Source organism: Athene cunicularia, assembly GCF_003259725.1.
Source record: "Athene cunicularia isolate RWA chromosome 12 unlocalized genomic scaffold, athCun1 chr12_part1, whole genome shotgun sequence".
Lineage (NCBI taxonomy): Eukaryota > Metazoa > Chordata > Aves > Strigiformes > Strigidae > Athene > Athene cunicularia.
Genome location: NW_020799116.1, coordinates 5,858,240 through 5,875,656, shown reverse-complemented (window position 1 = coordinate 5,875,656; position 17,417 = coordinate 5,858,240). Strand labels below are relative to the sequence as shown.

General features: G+C 48.3%; 1 protein-coding gene across 3 annotated transcripts in view; it reads left to right on the top strand.

The window, feature by feature from the left end:
- PRICKLE2 (prickle planar cell polarity protein 2) overlaps positions 1 to 17,417 on the top strand; it is a 61,102-nt gene that overhangs the window by 17,360 nt on the left and 26,325 nt on the right. For 2 of the 3 annotated variants that reach the window (XM_026857328.1, XM_026857329.1), the window contains exon 2: positions 10,459 to 10,642. In XM_026857328.1, the coding sequence (XP_026713129.1) occupies positions 10,459 to 10,642 (184 nt within the window). Of the gene's footprint in view, positions 1 to 334; positions 856 to 10,458; positions 10,643 to 17,417 lie in introns of those variants that run through there. The other variant, XM_026857330.1, reaches the window with a different exon arrangement.

Sequence of the window (17,417 nt, the reverse complement as noted above, 5' to 3'; positions counted from 1 at the left end):
AGAAGCGGTGCCTTAAGTTTGACAGCAAGTTGAGATTCGGTCAGCGTCAAACGAGATGATAGGTGGGGAAGGATAATTAGTATCTTCACACCATTCAATTTAGGCTGCTGGTGCAGAGCCAACTCCGAAACGCGCACACGCGAGCCAGCGAGAAGGATGGGGTTTTTTTCTCTCCCTTTCCCTAAGCAGCCTGCAGGATTTATTGATTTTTAAGAGCAGGCTGATTTCCATGTAAATAAATGGGAGGGTGGCCGGCCGTGGCGCGCGGTCTGGATGCGGTGACTTTGGCTTGCTGACATCATTGCTCATTAGCATGCAGGAGAGGAGAGCAATGCAACAGCAGAGCCCCGCGCTGCTCCCGCGCCGGCAATTATTCTCCACTGGCTGCATCTCTCCTCGTTAATGCCTTGCGCTCGGAGAGCAAATTGGACATCCTCTTGCCACTTCCAAGGGTCATTTAGCGAAGGGCAGGTTGAGGGGGGAGCTGCTGGATTCATTCGGATTGGGAGCAGAGAGCGGGGGCACCCGCCAGAGCTGGATCTCAGAGCGAGGCAATTTAAGCGAAAGCTTAAGACGCGGGGCAGGAATGGCACGTTTTTCCACGGCGGGTTTCCTTCGGAGACGCGCCGCGGTCTGTGCGTGCCTCCTCTGAGAGGCTCCGACAAAAGGCGGTGTGGCGGCAGCCCCGGCGGGGCGGTGGGCTGCGCCGGGAGGGCGCAGGATGCTTTATGGCACTGCGGTGCTTGGGCTGGTCCTGGGAGCAGCCCGCCAGCCAAAAGGCAACTGGTACAACTAGGACGGCTGCGCAGCCCACTGGATTTTTTCCTCCTGTGCTGTCACTGTCGGCGGGAACAGGTAAGAAACTGCCTCTTGCCAGCAACTTCAAAGTTGTCGCAGATTTTTAGGAGGGCTGTAAAGTAGAAGAGGGGAGGAGGAGGAGGAATAAGCAGCATTCTGTGGATGCACGTAGCTGCGCGCTAACTTTGCTCAATGTGCTGTTGGGGGTGATCTACGAGGGGGCTGCGCTTTTTTCCCAGCCTTTGCTGTCCTCGTTTATGGATGTAAAAGGTTAATTGTTAAATTGCGTTTCTGCAGCTGCAGGAAGTCGGGGAGAAGCGCTGATGCCAGTGTGATGGATTTTTCATTTTAAAAATAATCGGGAAGGCTCAGCTGGCTCTAAACAGAAATAAGTATTAAAAAATCCTCATCCCTCAGTGTTAATTTTATTGCTCTGGTAAATGCAGCTTCCGGAAGCCTGGTTTCTGTGGGCATTTTCTGAGCAGACTGCGTGCAGGCTGGTGTTGTGAATGAGGACATTACTGTTCAGATATTTATTGTGGTGGTTTGCCTTTCTGAGGATAGAGAGTTTTAAAGTATTCATCTTTCTACATCCTTCTTTTTCATGCCAGAATGCCTAACTAACTATAAACCAATCCAGAACTGCAACCTGGGGGTTATGTTTTCCAGTGCAATCTTTTCAAGTCAAATTTCCTTTTTTTCTTGTTCCTTGAAGGAACATTTTAAGCAGATGTGACACAGACGTGACCTGTGACCGTAAAAAGATTTTAATCCAGTTACTCTTTGTTTTGTAGTCACGATTCCTTGGCGGTGCTAAACACTGATTGAATCTTTTCGAGCTGTTGAGGATTAGTGCTGGACAGAATAATGCCAAAATAATTATTTGCACCAGATGCAGTGTCATCCTTTCAGTTTTAGCTCTCTTATCGTGTAACTTATCTGACTTATTTTTATTCAGTGATTATTTCACCTACTGTGGGAGCACTTACATGTCTCACATCCCTGCGTTGTATTTATAAGGGTGCCAGCTTGAGTCTGTGATAATGATTTGTAAAGTAAAACTCTCTGCAGCTAACAAGATTATATTTTGCTTCGTATTCTAATATTCTCCCGTTGTGTGTTTTCCACCAGCCAGATTCAGCTTAACAAAATGACCCAGGCTTGCACACTTGCTGTTGGCAGACTTGCTCAGGCTTAGCCAGCACATACACAGATCAGGCTGGCAGTGACTGCTTTCACAAGCAGGTCTGTATTGCCTGTCTCAGCAGACGCCATCTAAGCCTTAACTTTTGAAATAATTAGTTTTCAGCCTAACTCATCCTGCTCCTGAGCGTTTTGCCTGTGAGCCAGGTTTTTTTCCTTTAGGACATACGGCCTGGGAGATGCTCAAATTGCAGCATGTTTACTGCTTCCCATGGTTTCTGCTTGTCATGCTGCAAATGCAAACTGGTGAAGTCCCTTAAAACAGCAGTTCCAACCCATGGGGCAGATGACTGGGAACCTGCTTAGCTTGGCCCATCTCTCTGAGACTGGTGTTGGAGAGATGGACTGCAAGCCTGCAGCTGGCTGGGGGATGGAGAGGGGCAGGAAGATAAACACTGCCTGTGAAGAGATCAGGGTTATGCAAACTTGAGAAGACAGTGAGGACCAACATGCTGAACAGAGACAGACTTCTTTGTGGAGAGCTGGTTTTGGATCCAGAGAGAAAATCTAACCTTGCTAGAACCCCAGGCTTGGAGTCAATTTTCTTCTTTCAGTTAAGCAGCAGAAAGAAACCCCCTGTGATACAGCTCTGCGTCTTGTTAGGTGGAAGAGCTGCCGGATGGTATAATTAAAATCTGACATGATAATCCATGGGGTAGGACAGCTCACAGCCAGGGCTCTGCAGTACAAATGCACGTTGGCTCTCAGGTGGGGAGTGCTGCTGAACCCAGCGAAGAGGGAGAGTTTGGCGAGGGTCCTGCTGCTGCCGGCTCCCTCCACTGCCTCCCCTGCTCCATCCTTGCTGGCCAGGGACCCCACTGGGCGCTTGGAGGCTTGGGGTTGTCCTTTAATAGTTGGACTAGATGATCTTTAAGGTCTTTTCCAACCGAGATGATTCTGTGATTCTGTGACACAGGAGACACCAAACCCCTCTCAGGTGTCCACAGCTCCTGGGTCTGCCCGTCCTGTGGCTCCCTCTGCCTTCCAGAATCATGAGAATGGCTTCAGCATTGTTTGCCCACCAGCTTCAGGGTTGTTATTGCTGTTACTGAGCCTGTTTTTCTCTTCAACTTGGAAACTAGGGGTTTGCATGTCTTCTCTATGACCGGGTAAAAAAAAAAGAGGTTGTTATCATTTCTGTATGCTAAGAGCTGGACCTTTAAGGGGGGAAAAAGACCTCCCAACATAAATATGTTGAGAAGGGTGGTAAGCCTGCGAGCTGGCAGGCTGCCTCCATCATCGCGGACATGACAGAGCAGCCTGTTGGACATCTTTTCTCCTGGTAGTGTGGCTGGGCAACAGGCTGGGGCTCACAGCACCTTGTTTTTCCTCTTCTCTCTCTCTCCATTGCTTGACCTGCAGCCCACATATGGGTATAATTCTTTGCCCACCTCTGTCTAACCTCTATTACCAAAAGAAAAAATTGCATCTTCTGAAAAACATCTTGAGAGCTCCAAATAGAGAGTTCTTCTGAGATCTGCCAAGTTATTAATATTCCTTAATTTAAATATCTCTTCTTTATGCATCAGAATTTTCATGGTTCGTGTCAGGGGTTGCAGCTCAGGGGAGCAGTCTGGCAGTGTGGTGCAGGTCAGGAGGGTGCCCCTGGGGCTCTGACCCAGGTCATGAGGAGAAACTGGAGCCTGAGTAGGGACCTGTGTTCACTGCAGAGAGCTGGGGTGCACCTGGGCTCCCCAAAATGACCCATGATGCACCCCAGCTCCCCTGCTGTGTTTTAGCCCCAGGTTGATCATGCTTTAATTCATCCTGCAGTGGTGCTGAGAGGTCTGGCCACGGTTTTGGGCTGTGGTCCTGATTCCTTGTTTGCCTCAGAGAGGATCAAGAGAGCCCAGAGGAGGGATTTGGTGTTTTGTACATTGTGTCGTGTTTTGTTCTGATTTCTTGGTCTCATCTGGGAGGAGCGCAGCCTTGTGCACTGGTGGTTGTTGTCTGCCACGTGGTGCCTAAGACCACAGACAGCAAAATTGGAAGCAGCCTGGAGGCTGCCCCAGGCCATGCTGCAGTGGTTTGAGGACAGGGCGGTGGGGACCCACAGGCAGATGTGCCACCCGCTTCTTGAATTGATGGTCCTGATTCACCATGAAGGCAGACCAGCTAGAAATCCTCGGAGACTGCTCTTGCTCATATTTAGCTGCCACTGGCAATAATGGGGATAGTTCTCTTCCTTTTTTTCCCCTTCTTTTTCTTAATTAAGCAAGAATAACTTTTGCAATGTTAAAGGATTTTTACAGAGTCTTAAAAATAAAATTAGTCTCCAGCCTGAGACCGAGCATGGACAAATTCAGCCAGAAAGGAGAACTTTTCCAGGAGTGGAAATGGGGTTTGTAATAAAAGCTTCAACGCCACCCTGGATACCTTCACAATTGCTGTTGTTGGCACTGTGGAGGTCAGAGGGGATTAAAAATACAGGAACACTGAAAACCTGACTTGCCTCAAGCAAGTCAAGTGGCTATAGAAGAGAAGATGGATGGGGAAGATGGAGAAGAGTCTGACTTGCAGCCCTTCCATCCTCTCAGTGTTTCCCCACCTACTGCAGACTTTTCCAGAGATATGTGACTACACGTATTCCCCTGTGGCCACTAAGATCTGGGGGGGTTGCATCTATGGGAGTAGTTTGGTTGCTGGGTTATTTCTCTCTTCCTTGGTTTCCTGGCATTACTGCCCTACCTGCTCTGTTGCTAGGACACGTGATGTTGGTCTTTTAAACCCACTGTTCCTACAGCATCTTGGGTCAAATGAGCCATTGCCCTCCTTTGGCTGTTCTTGCAGGCCACCAAGGGCATCTTGTCCTCAGACTTTGAACTGCTGCTATTATAAACACCCGTGTCTAATTCACCTCCTTTAGCCTCCTGCACCCCAGTTGGACAGATTAAAAGCTTTTACTAAGCTTCCCTTTCAACCCAGGTGGCACAAAGTCTTTGCAATTCATTCCCACTGATAGTTTTGGTGTTGGGTTTTTTTTCCCAGCTGAAGTGACTGGAAGAGCTATGAAGTCACAGAAATGTTTTGTCCAGAGAGATGCTGCTTTGTCACTGTGGGACCTGGGGCCGTGGGCAGTGGCTGGCTGGGGCTGCTGGGAGCGTTTGGTTGAGTGTTAGAGAAGTTGGAGAAGGAGGCTGAGCTGCTGCTCCAACTGTCTGTTTTGATCACAAAAGCTTGGGGCTCCTCTGATGAAGTTCAGGTAGTTGGTGGGGAAGCCACGGCTGGGTGCTGCCTGTGGATACTCCTGCGCCTTGGTTTCCCCATCTGTGACATAGGAGAGCGGTGCCTGTACTGGAGAAGAGCTGCTGGGCTCTCACTATGGCAGTAAAAGGACTATGTTAATTTTTCAGTTAAGATAAATGTTTGCCCTGTCTGTAGGGTCTGGAGAAATGGGTCTCTGTAGCTGGAGCTTGCTTAGGGTGGGAAGATGCCTCATTAGCTCTCAAATGAGGGAAGGAGATAATAGGCAGGGATATTAAGACACCCTTGTTAAGAGACTCAGGGGTCACATGAGGTGCCCCAAATCCTCAGCCTTTCCCATTTCCGAGAAGTCTTGTGATTTACTGACTGATGACTGACCCAAAAGCCTCACCGCAGTCAGAATGATGGCATGATGCTGGGAAAAAATCAGGCTGCCATATATATATATATATTATATATATATCTTAAGCCAAGCGGGAAGAGAATTGCCCCTTTGCGTTTACACGCCCCATCCGAGCTGAGCAGACAATTGCTTTTTGAGGGATTCCAAATCTTGCACGTTAATGCGTGCACAAATGCATGCAAATCCATTATGACGGGGCGCAGCAGAGGCATCGCGTGGCCTGGCAGGCTGTGGCATTCCTGCTCCTCGCATTGTCTGGAGATGGAGCTGCTCCCTGATACAGCCCATTTATTTCCATCCCAGAAGAAACAAGTGAGAAGCAGAGATAAGCAGCGCTGGAGGGGGTGATAAGGGCTGTTTCTCGAGTTCCTTCTTTGTTCCAGAGGAATTTAACATTTCTGCCACGATTTTAAACCTTGCCTTCGTTCTTGCTGTTGCCAGGAGGGGTTGGGCTCTTGCACTGTCCTTTCTCAACATAACCTGCGGTGCCCAGCCTGGGCAGGCTTTGCTTTGGTGGTGTTTGCTGTGCGATGTCCTGTGTGCCCACCCAACCGAGCCAGCAGCCGTGGCTGGAAGAGAAGATCCCTGCGGCCAGGAGCTTTGCCTCCGGTCTGTCTTTTTAGCTCTGCTTGTGCTTTCCTTGTTTGGAGTCGCTGGTTTTTCACAGCAGTGAGACCTCAGCTCTCTTCAGAAAGCTAAGGGCATGCTCGCAGCTCTCTCCAGAGCCTCTTGTATGGCACTAGTGTTTTCAGCATAGTTTAACTTATTGTTGGAGCCGTTGCTATGATGAAAGGGCTGTGGGAGGCTCCAGCAATGGCAGAGGCTGTGCTTTGCTAACAGTACAAGAGACTGCCTCATCCCAGAGACCTCACAGGTCAATTGGGCTCATGTACGTAGGTGGACCTGGACTGGAAGCGTGCTTCTGCATCCCAAGCAAGAGGGACTCAGGAGCCAGGTTCTCCACTTGGTGTGTTGGGCCGTGTTCGCTTGATTCCCCTTGTGTGCCTGTTTTCATTTGGAGAGAGAAGAGGGCTGGCGTGGCTCACTCTGCTGAGGGCTGCCTGGGGTGGTGGATCCAGTTTGCACCGTTCCCCCTCCTCTAGCGGATGGGTGGGGATGTAACCAGGGATGAGGGTTAGAGCCTCCTCTGAGGAGAGGACCGGCCGCTGTGCCAAGAGCACCACGTAAAAGCAGCCGTTGCAAAATAAAATACATCCATCTTGTAACTTCATCACATGAAGCGCTGGCCTTGAGTAGAACAAATTTTTCAATCTGTTTTTGAGCCGTTGCTGCTTTGTACCATGTGAAGTCAATTCAAGGCAGGCTCCTTTCCAGCTAAATCTGACACCAGGAAATGTTCTTTTTCTCCCCATTTGCTTCCCGTCATCCTGGCCCCGCGGCAGGGCAGCTCCGTGCAGCTCCGTGCCGAGCAGCCCTGCCGGGCGCTCCCCAGCCTGTGCCTCCCGCAGCAGCATGGCTGCTGGCCGGCTCACTCTCTTCTTTCCTCCCAGTCCATAAGCTACAGCTGCTTAACAGCTCCTTTATTTACCCTCTGTGCCTGAATCTGGTTGTGCTGTCAGCTCTCCTTGCTTCGCTAGGAAACGCAACATCACTGTGTTTCTCCTCACCAGCCCTTAGTTCCTGTAGTGAAGTGATGCTCCATGATATCACCAGCTTTCAGCAACAGCACCAAAATATCTCCAACCCTGTGTCCTCCCCGATGCTGGACACCTCTCTTAATCACCAGGGCAGGTAATGACCTGAGACAAGCTTGCAGACCCTTCTCTGGCATGAGAGCAAGATGGAAAGGCTCAGGAATGAAGACGGGAATTCCAGAGAGTGATGGGTGCTAGTTTCTTCTTGCTTAGAAGAAACCACCTGTCTACGCTCTTCTCAAGTCGTGTGGGGCTTCTTGGGTGCAGAGGCCAAGAAGAGGCGAAGATGGAGCTTTGGTGGTGGTTAGATGAGCCTTGTGTCTGGCCAGAGCCAAGGTAAGGGGTTTCCCTTTGCAGGACGTGCCGCTCCACCCGGGCTGCGGCACCCTTTATATGGTAAGATATGCAGCACGCTGATGCGCTGAGCATCTCCAGGCTCTGCCGCTCTTCCTTTGTTAATGACTAAGGAGCTGTTGCTGGCAGGAACAGCCGGGCAGGCTGCTGGCCATGGCCCTGCTCCTCTCCACCACCCACCAGCTCTCGGCCGTAGCATGGGCACCCAGCACGTTGTCGCTCCGGTCATCGTGTGCACAGTCGAGCACTGGCACGTGCATCGTCCCACTTGGTGCTGCTCTGCTTTGAGTGCGGTGGGGGGATACTGCTTTTTCAATTTCATCTCACATTTGAAATGTACATTTTTATATTAAGTTTTTACTACGGGGAATTATTTTTAATTATAGCGAGCTGGAAGACGATAAAATAAAGTTGAGTAAGTGAGACCTATGTGAAGAAGTCATGGAAACCATATCATAGGAGTGGAAAGACACTCCTAGGACACTGAGTATTGTTCCCATGGAACAGCATATCCTAATGTAAAGAAAATAATTGTAATTAAAGCTGTTAATCTTCTGCTTTTAATGAGGGGAAAGGAAGAGAACGGAGTATCTCAGGGACAAGATCTTGAAGTTTGTACAGTTTGCCCAGGGAGGTGGCAGAAGCCCCATGCCTGGAGATGCTCAGTTTTTAATGGTGCAGAGTTTTTACCAAGCCCATTGTCCTGGCCTGGGGACATCACTGATGAGTAGACAGGCTACCTGTGTCCTTTTCATCCTTTGGTTTTATGACCAGGAGAAGCAATCTGCCAGCAGTGCCCACTTGCCTGGAGCAGGGCAGGAGTGAATATCGGCGTAAACCACCTTCCCGACCCCATTCTCACCCTCCTGGCAGTATGTGGTGTGAGCTGCGGGATGGCGGTTGTGTGGAGAGACCTGTGGGGTCTAACTGATCACACATCTCGTTTATTAACTCTTCGGCACCGTTATTTAAAGTCCACACAGTGGCCTGATTTATCTCAGCTATTAAAAGCCAAGACCTCTGATGTTCTCCTGCCATCCTCCATCTCCTGGAGGGGATGTGTCTAGAGTGGGGAGGAGGGCAGATACATTCAGGCTGGCTTTTTCTGTGTCGCAGCGCTTGTGCTCCCGGTGTTGCTGCTATGCAAGTGTGAACTGTTGAGTTTGTCTCCTTTTGAAGCTGGTGATTAATATCCTGAAAATTAAAATTTGGCTAAGAAGTCCTAAACTCCGTTAGAATAACTATCTCCAGTGCCGAACCTGGGGCTCTGGAGCTATTAATTATTGTTAGCATCTTGTTGCATATTGAGCTGCTTTTAATCATATCGTGAAATGAGATGGAAGCAGCAAAGAAACCAGCGGCTTTGCTGAGGCAGAGGGCCCTTCCACGGTAGCTGATTAATTAAAGTATTCACATGAAATGGTGCCTTGATTATTTTTTAAGGTAACAACCGGAGGCGATGCCGAGACTCTCCGACTGGACGCAAACCAGACGCCGGGGGTGTGTGAGGGTTGCTGTGTGGTTTAGACCTGATGAAAGGCAGGAAATGGGAAAATCTGGCAAATCTCCCTGGCTTGACTTAACGGAGCCTCTTGACTTTTGCTAGAGTGCATTTTTTGTGCTGTAAATGGCCAAATGGAAATTTAGACTCGAATCTGGATCCGTGCACCGGTATATGCTTCGCTGGCTGATACGCGATGGTGAAAAAGAGGGAAAGGTGTTTGAAAATAACAGCCCTCAGTGTTTAATTGTTGCTGCTCTCTCCATTTCTTTGCTTTACCTTATAGCAGAGAAACCTGCAATGGCAACAGTAACTTTCCCCTTGGTTTTTTGTGTGGTACCTTACTATTTCTTAATTGTCTGCCTTTTGCTACCCAAGTGAATCCATATCTCATTCCTCGGAAGTCTGGTGTTTCGTTAACGCAAACTAATTCAGAATTCTGCATGGTTACTTTAAAATAGATGCCATTGACCCATATTGTGGAAGAGCATCGCATCTGCAGAAATAGAAACCAATTTATCAGCATTTAATCTCTTTTTAGAAGGCTGGAGGATGTTTTCAGCCAGGTTAGTCTTTCGCTGTCACACCTGGTAAAAGGGATGCAATATCCTAGCAGCCCTGAGCCCACCAGCTGCAGGATCAGACCTTTAAAAGAAATGCTAAGAAGTGATATTCGCCGTGAATTAAGCTAATGGCTGTTAAATTGCAACCTGTGGGCTGTTCTTTCAGTTTTTCTTTGCTTTTCCCCCTGTCCAGCTCTCGGGCAGCGTGCGAGCCAGCGGGTGCCATTGAGCCAGGTGCTTAAGATGCCACTGTAGTGTGACCGTGTTTTTGTAGCCTCCCTTAATTTAATTTAACTTTATATGTTCAGACTATAATCAATTTTTATGCTACTTTAATAAGCCAATTTATGCTATCAGCATGCTAAAGGGACTTGTCAGCTTCCCCGTCAATCCACCATTTTCTGTATTAGCCAAGTGCTCAGCTGTCCTAAATTCAGTAACTGCTCTGCAATTACTGGCTGGCATGTTGATCCTCACCAGGCGGGCGCATGGCCCTTGCCTGTGCTGGCCCCTGGAAATACGCCTCACAGTGCAGTAAAGGGACGGGCAATTACATATCCCCAAATCTTGGGCAGTCTGACGCAACTCGATTGCCAAGTGTTGTTACAGCAAATACGGACTTCTATTTTTTCCTTGTAAGAGAGACTAGAAAATGCATGAGGGTTGAGTTTAGTATCTGCAGGCCAGCAACTGGCAGGAATCTCTTTGCTTTCTTATTTGAAGTGCAACTCACCGGAGCACCTCCTCCTCTTTTCTTCCTCTCTCTTCACCTTGCAGGAAGATTTGCCTTCACTGTAAGTGCTCCCAGGAAGAGCACATCGTAACAGTTATGCCTCTGGAGATGGAGAAGACTGTCACGAAGCTCATGTTTGACTTCCAGAGGAATTCAACTTCTGATGACGACTCGGGCTGTGCCTTGGAAGAGTACGCGTGGGTCCCCCCTGGCCTGAAGCCTGAGCAGGTAACGATGATGCCACCCAATTATCAGAAATAAATAGGTTGAATACGCTTTTTGGAAATAGTTGCCCCGATTTTCCTTCTAGGGGTGTGAGCACTCATTGCATGTGGCTGTTTCTGGGTGCACTACAGAGTCCTGCAGAGTCAGGTCTGGTCTGAATGCAGAAATGAAACAAAATAGTGATGCCATCCTTGAGGGACTTGTGGTTTTCTGCATCTGTAGATGTAATTGGTAATTGAGAGCAGGGAAACAAAATACTTCCAGGATGGGGTTTATTGTGGTTGTGCAAGGGAACAGATACAGCTGTACCTACTACTGTTTCATGGGGAAAAAAAAAAAAAAGAAAAAAGTGGTGGGACTCCAGTGCTTGCTGGGGGGTCGGTGCTCGTATTCTTCCCTCCTGGACCACTCTGCTCTACAGTACGTCCAGGGCAGACAGTCAGCACTGGTAGATGACTCTGAAAAAAGTCTTTGAGGTTGGGTTTTTCGAACATGATGTTTGTGCCTTACTGGGAGGAATTGCTGAAATGAAGTTCAGGTGTCTCAGTGCAGGAATTGGATTAGACCTCAGCATGCTGTCTGTGTGGAGCACGCACTGATTTCTGTTCCTTGCAGATTACATGATACGTTTGGTTTTTATGCTGATCTTCTATGTGTTCAACTCAGAACTTAATTTGCAGAGGAGATTGCAAAATGAGCTTAGTGTTGATAATTGCTATGGCAATCGTTTTAAACCGTGTAAGGAGGCTGGGAGAGGGTGGAAAGCTTTCATTCTTACTGTTGTAGTTTCTGTCCTTAAATATTGTGTTTTCCTGAGCTTTTATTCAGAAGGGCTTAGGCATTTCCTGAAATATTTTGGCACCACCCGTAGGCTGTAAATATTATCTGTCTGATTAGAGAAAAACCAGTTGTTTGGTGTATTTTTTTTTTCTTCTTGTTGTCTTTACAAGCCTTGCTCGGTTCTTGTTTGAACCTCTGCAGCACCGTGTGTTTCATTTGGTGCCATCCAACCACGCAAATCAGGCAGCAGCCTTGTTTTCTGTCACCTTCCTTATGTCAGAGGCTCCCTTTGTGCCTCCCAGGAGATACACGACACGGTGTATGGAGAGATGCAGATGGTCCTGAAGTAGCTCTGTTGGTCCTTCATGCTGCAGGGACATGAACCAGTTGGGTTTCTGGAGTCCCGTTGAAGACCATACCCAAGTGGTGCCACCTGCTCTCAGCACTGCCTTCTGTCCAGGCGTGTCAGTGACTTCTGGAGCCCAAGCTGGCCCATGTCCCTCTAGCTTTGGGTGGAAATACAGATATTTAGTGACAGGTGGCACTTGACCCGGTTAGACATGGTCTCTGATGAGTACAGCATGACATGGACAGTGGCTGAAACCCACTTCCAGCATGGTGGTGGCGTATTCCAGAAGACCTGGATCTTTCTTTGATCCTTCAGGGGCTTTATAAGAAATAGTGTGCCATCAGGGAGTTTGGGATGCTCAGGAGAAAATAAAAGTCCATTAGCTCTAGCAGTAGGTGCTGACATCTCATGCATTTACCCAGGTTGATGTATTTTTAGGTTCTTCCAGCATGTTTTTTTTGCAGAGGTCATGGTGTTCCTCGATACAAACACCCGCTTTCTAATTATTCTCCTCTGTCTGAGATGCTGGTCCTTTTAGCAGATATGCCACTTCAGACCTGTCTCTAATCACCATGGAGATGAAGAGCAGCCTTAAGCAGAGGCAAAGACAGGCACTGAAATCCTTCCAGCACAGCTCATCCACATCCCTTTTGGGACTTTTCACACATCAGATGAGCCACTAAGGAGACAAAAGCAAGGTGTGACTTCTCCAGGCTGTGAGAGTCACTATGCAGGGCTGGGGCTTGTCCCTGGGTGAAGAGCAGCACCCTGGATTTCTCTGGGAGTTACCTGCATGCCCGGGGTGTCACAGGGCTGGGAGGTGCCCCAGGGTGCCGGAGGGTGCTGTTTGCCTCCCAGAGGGGTAGGCGATACCTCTGCAGCAATTTGCTGGAGCCATGCAAGCCTGAGGACAGACTTTCTGGGTGATGAGTCAGGTGTGCATACGTGATATGGAGCCTCTGGAAGGCTGATGTCTGCCATGGAGCAGCTGGTGGCCCTGGCTGAGGACACTGCTGTCAGGCTGGGCTGAAAATACAGATTTTCAGGCAGTGAATTTTTCTCTGCCTTCCGCTGTTTCTCTGTCATATTTCTTTGACATGAAACAGATGAAATGAAACAACTTTTTCTGCAATATTCTACTTTATTAAAATCTCTATGCAGCGTACAAGCTGGGGAGGTAAGTGGTCCCTTGAAAGACTAATGCAATTTTCTTATTATACTTGGACAACAGCCTTCCTACCTCGCTGTTCTTGGGAGACAGTGTTCACGTCTCACTCAACGCAGCAATTTACAGGATTTCAGGGGGGGAAGTTGGCCAACAAACATGACATCATTTTTTGGCAGTTCCTACAGGTCATTTCAGAATTTGGAGAGTCCCTTCAATCCATAGCTTAAATTGTTAAGTATAATCAAAAGGAGAATCAGCTCCAACCTACAAGATCTTGCTCGATCCCTGGACACTAACTCAGGCATTAACTGGTCTGTGGTGCATGTCAACTATGTAAAAATTATGTTGGTTACTTAATGCCCACTACTGAAGAGAAAAAAAAAACTATTAGTCTGGTGTTCATAGATAATGATCCAGACACTGTACTGAAGAGTGAAGATGAAACTCATCCCTTATATTACGGCTCATTAGTGTGCAGGACTACAAAGTGCTTTATGCAACAGCCATAAATATATATTTCTAAATAGGTTTGTAACACAGGGATGAAGACAGCAATATAAAGAAATGTTATAATACCGCTGCATAAGGTATGGTTACAATTAATCTGGAAAACTGGCTAAAAATTTATGACATCTCTGCTCAAGAAGAAGTGGTATAAACTGGAAGGAGACTAGAAATGTTTTTTCATTGAGGAGCCTAGAAGAGCTTGTTTTGTTCAGCCTAGCAAATCGAAGGGTTATGATCTCTCCCTATGCATTAGAAGAGGAAGAGCAGTTACTCAAGCTCCAACTTTGGCACAAGAACATAGATATAAACTGGCTCCAAATGCATTCAGGCAGGAAATTGGAAGAGGTTTCAAACCATCAGAGGTGTAAGGCTCAGCGGCAACCTGCCAACAGGGAGAGCGACGGGTAAAAACCCAAGACTGAGCTCCATAAATTACAACATGATTAGAAAATGTGGTTTCTTGTAATAGCAGTCGGTTACACAGGATGGCCAAGAGGCTCCTGTGGGCTCTAATCCCGTTTGGATTGGACCTCAATGAGAAGTTGTCTTATGGCAGGAGAGGGCCTTCTCTTCAGGAAGATACGGATGGAGATGGGAATGGGAGAGGGGCTGTACGGGAGATGAGGCAGAAGCTCGGCATGTGGGCTTTGAGAAATACTCTTTCTCCTGCCTGCTGTTCGATGGTCGGGTGAAGAAATAAGTGTGAAAGTCTTGAAATGGGCAGACACCAATAGAAACGTGTCCTCAGCAAAGCAAAATCCCAGACCAGGTCTGGCTGCAGAGACGGGGGAAGGCAATTTCGGGAGCCAGTTTGTCTGCTGGGGCTGGCAGTCCTACAGCTGATCCTCCTTGCACTGACATAAGTTTGAGGGCAGATGCTTAAAAATAAGTACTTTTATGATGTGTTTTTCACATTTTTAGGCAAGGCATGTGTAAATACATGTGAATGAACAGACTTGAATTCCTTGAGCCTGTGGTTTGGAGAAATCCAAAGGAGTTATAACATGCCAGCTTGAATTTCTGAATACAAGGGATTTTTGAGGATTTCTGTCTTTATTGTGTCTCAATAATAGGAGCAGCTGGTTATGGGCACAGATTTCCAATTAAACAAAAGATGGGGCTTTACTTCAGCTGCGGTGCGGCTTTCTGTATGGCTCCAGCATGCCGACGTTCAAGACCCTTGTATGTGCCATAAGAACTTAATTCCCTCTTGCTGTCAGCACAGTTGCTCTGACTGAGTCCCTTAAAAAGTAATGAAAATCTCATCTGAGCTAAAATTAGTAGCATGAAGGTTCAGGGCACCATTTTCCTCTGTGAGCCACTAGAGCTTGGACCTTGAGATCTTTGCAGTGTGGTGTGAAACTTGTAGCTGTCATGGGGAATTTATTCAGGAGCTAACATACGTGTTGATTCCCGTCCTGGGTCTTTTGCAAGGGCTTGAGTTATAAAATCTCCAAGCTTCATCAGTTGCTGTTCAGGTCACAGACTGAGGAAAGGAGAGCGGAGATGAACCTACACTGAACATGCATTTACACCTTACCTAAAGATACTCACTTCCACCACCTTGGTGTGGTAAAAGTACATTATCTGGGCCAGTCATCTCTGGGGAGCGCGTGCCTCGCTTGTGTCGATGTGTCACGGTCAAGTGCACTTTATCTCTTGTCCTTTCTTGAGCCCTGTAAGTTCAGCAGACTTGTTTCACTCCTCAAGAAACTGAAGTCTTGGATGCAGCAAGGAAGGGACAAGACAGGCCAAAGCAACTCTGTGCCCCAAGCCTGCGTAGTAATGGGGAGCAGATAAGCTAATTTATGGGCAGGTAAAGGAAAGGCAGAAGTCCCATAAAGAGCTCTACCTTCCTTGATAGGTCCTGATCCTGAGAGCAGAGCATGGTAGTGGGGACCTGAGGGCACTGAAGAGGGTCTGTAACTCATGTACGCTGGTGCCAGAAGCCAGAGCCGCCTCTCACTCTGCCCCCTTGCACACGTGCACACTGTAGTATTTTATCCAAAAGCTGTATTTCAGCACATTTTTAAAAGCTCTCCAATTTCACTTTGAGGTAGCAGTAAGTCCATCACCTCCCCAGTGAACTCTTACTATATCTAAATAGCCTGGCAGTTAGCAGCTCTTATTTCAAGGCTGGAGCTGTCTAAATCCAGCCTCCAGGCATCGGACCGTGCCGAATGCTTCCCAGCTGGACGGAGCAGCAGTCCCGCATACAAAATGCTTTTTCCGTCTGTGATGCGAGTGCTGCGTGACTTGGGGGCAGCTGGGGCAGGTTAGGAGATCCTGGAGCTATTCCCTCCGCCTTGGAGCGGATGGGGGAGGTGTGAGTGCATCACATACTGAAAAAAAAACCCAACACTGTAAAACCGTGTGTCTGGGCTTTTGCTTCGTTTCTGTATCCTGGGGTGTTTTCCTGGTCGTGGTAAGCTGATGCAAGCTGTTAAAAGTATTTAATCCGTGAACAATCTTATTATCAGGGAGGGAACTGGCTTCTTTTGGTGGGCTGCAGAAACAAAACCACTCACCCGACATGGTTTGCTTGGTTCTTAAATTTGAAGTGGCCGTGTGGTGGTCAGCAGAGGTAAGGGGCAGAGGAAGAGCAGGGAGTGGAAAAGAAAGCAGAAGAACCCTGGACCATACAATATAAACTTGTCCTGGAGCTTTATTCCAGCGTACGATTGCAGCTTTTCCTTGTTGTGGCGTTATTCTAGCATGCTGCCCCCTGATTTATAAATACAAGATTATTTTAAGTGGCACGCCCCGGGGAATTATCAACTATGATCAATGCAGCAGATGATTGTTATAATTACTGGTGCTCCGGGGGACTCTGAGCAGTGCGAAGAGCAGCTCTGCCGGTCAGTCCCTCACAGCACAAAGACCACTCGGATGCTTTTGAAAGGACTGTTTCTGGCTCCTTTTAATCCAAATTAGATTTCTGCCTAGAAAAATCATGTCATGCACTTTCACAAGTCTAAAACTTGTGGATGTACAGCCCTCATTCAAATGTTCTTCTTTGATGCCAGCAGGAAACGATGTTTCCGCGGGATCTCTTACAGACCAAGGACTGCTCCAAAGGCTTGGCAGGAATGGATGTCGTTCTCAACTGGTGAGCAGCAACGTTCAAACGGCTCGGCTGCCGTTAGCCGTGGGAGAGGAGTGCGCAGAGAGCCGCAGAGCGTGCCAGAACAAATAGCACTTAGGAAAATTATTTTTCCTTTGTTCCCTGCCTTTGTCCCTGTGACTCGGGTTTCCGAGAGCAAACCCAGCATTGCGGGGCGCCGGACCGCCCGGCGCCAGGGCTTGCATCCTTCTCCTGCCGCCACGTGCCAGCTCACAGGCACATCCATGGATCTGGGGGTGACAGCAGTCTCCCAGATGGGGATGCGGGGTCTTGGGGGGGACCCCAGCTCCCTCCTGGGGTGTGTGCCTGGCTGCATCACCATGTTCAGCAGACCCGGCCAGCAGTTCCCACTCTCCGTTTTGGAGCATCTGGCCTTGCTGCAAGGATTGTTTTCCTTCAAGAAATAAGTAAGTGCTTTGTATCCTGATGGCCAGGGAAAAGGAGGACGTGCCAGACTTGGGCCAGAGCACACTGAACCCCTTTTCCAGTTTCACACGTGCTATCATCTGTGGAGCTTGTGTGTGAGCCTACGTGTACAAGCACTCGCAATGTTTTGCAGAAACGTTGGGAAGGGTTATGTGCGTGTGGCTTGTTTGGTTTTGTTTTTCCCCTTTGTTTTTCCAAGGGAGGCCAGCAGGGACAAGAGAAATACTGAAGACACCAGATTCATTTCTCTGTCAGTTTTAAGCGCTCGGTGTAAAAGATCATTTAATGCCTGACGTGCAGTTAAAAGGCAGCACTGGGGAGGAGCAGGCGAGCCGCAGGAGCAGCCCCACTCGCCCAGGCTGGCACAGGCTTGTCAAAGCCACTGGCCGCCTTCCTCCCACTGCAGCCAAAGCTCGTGGGAGCT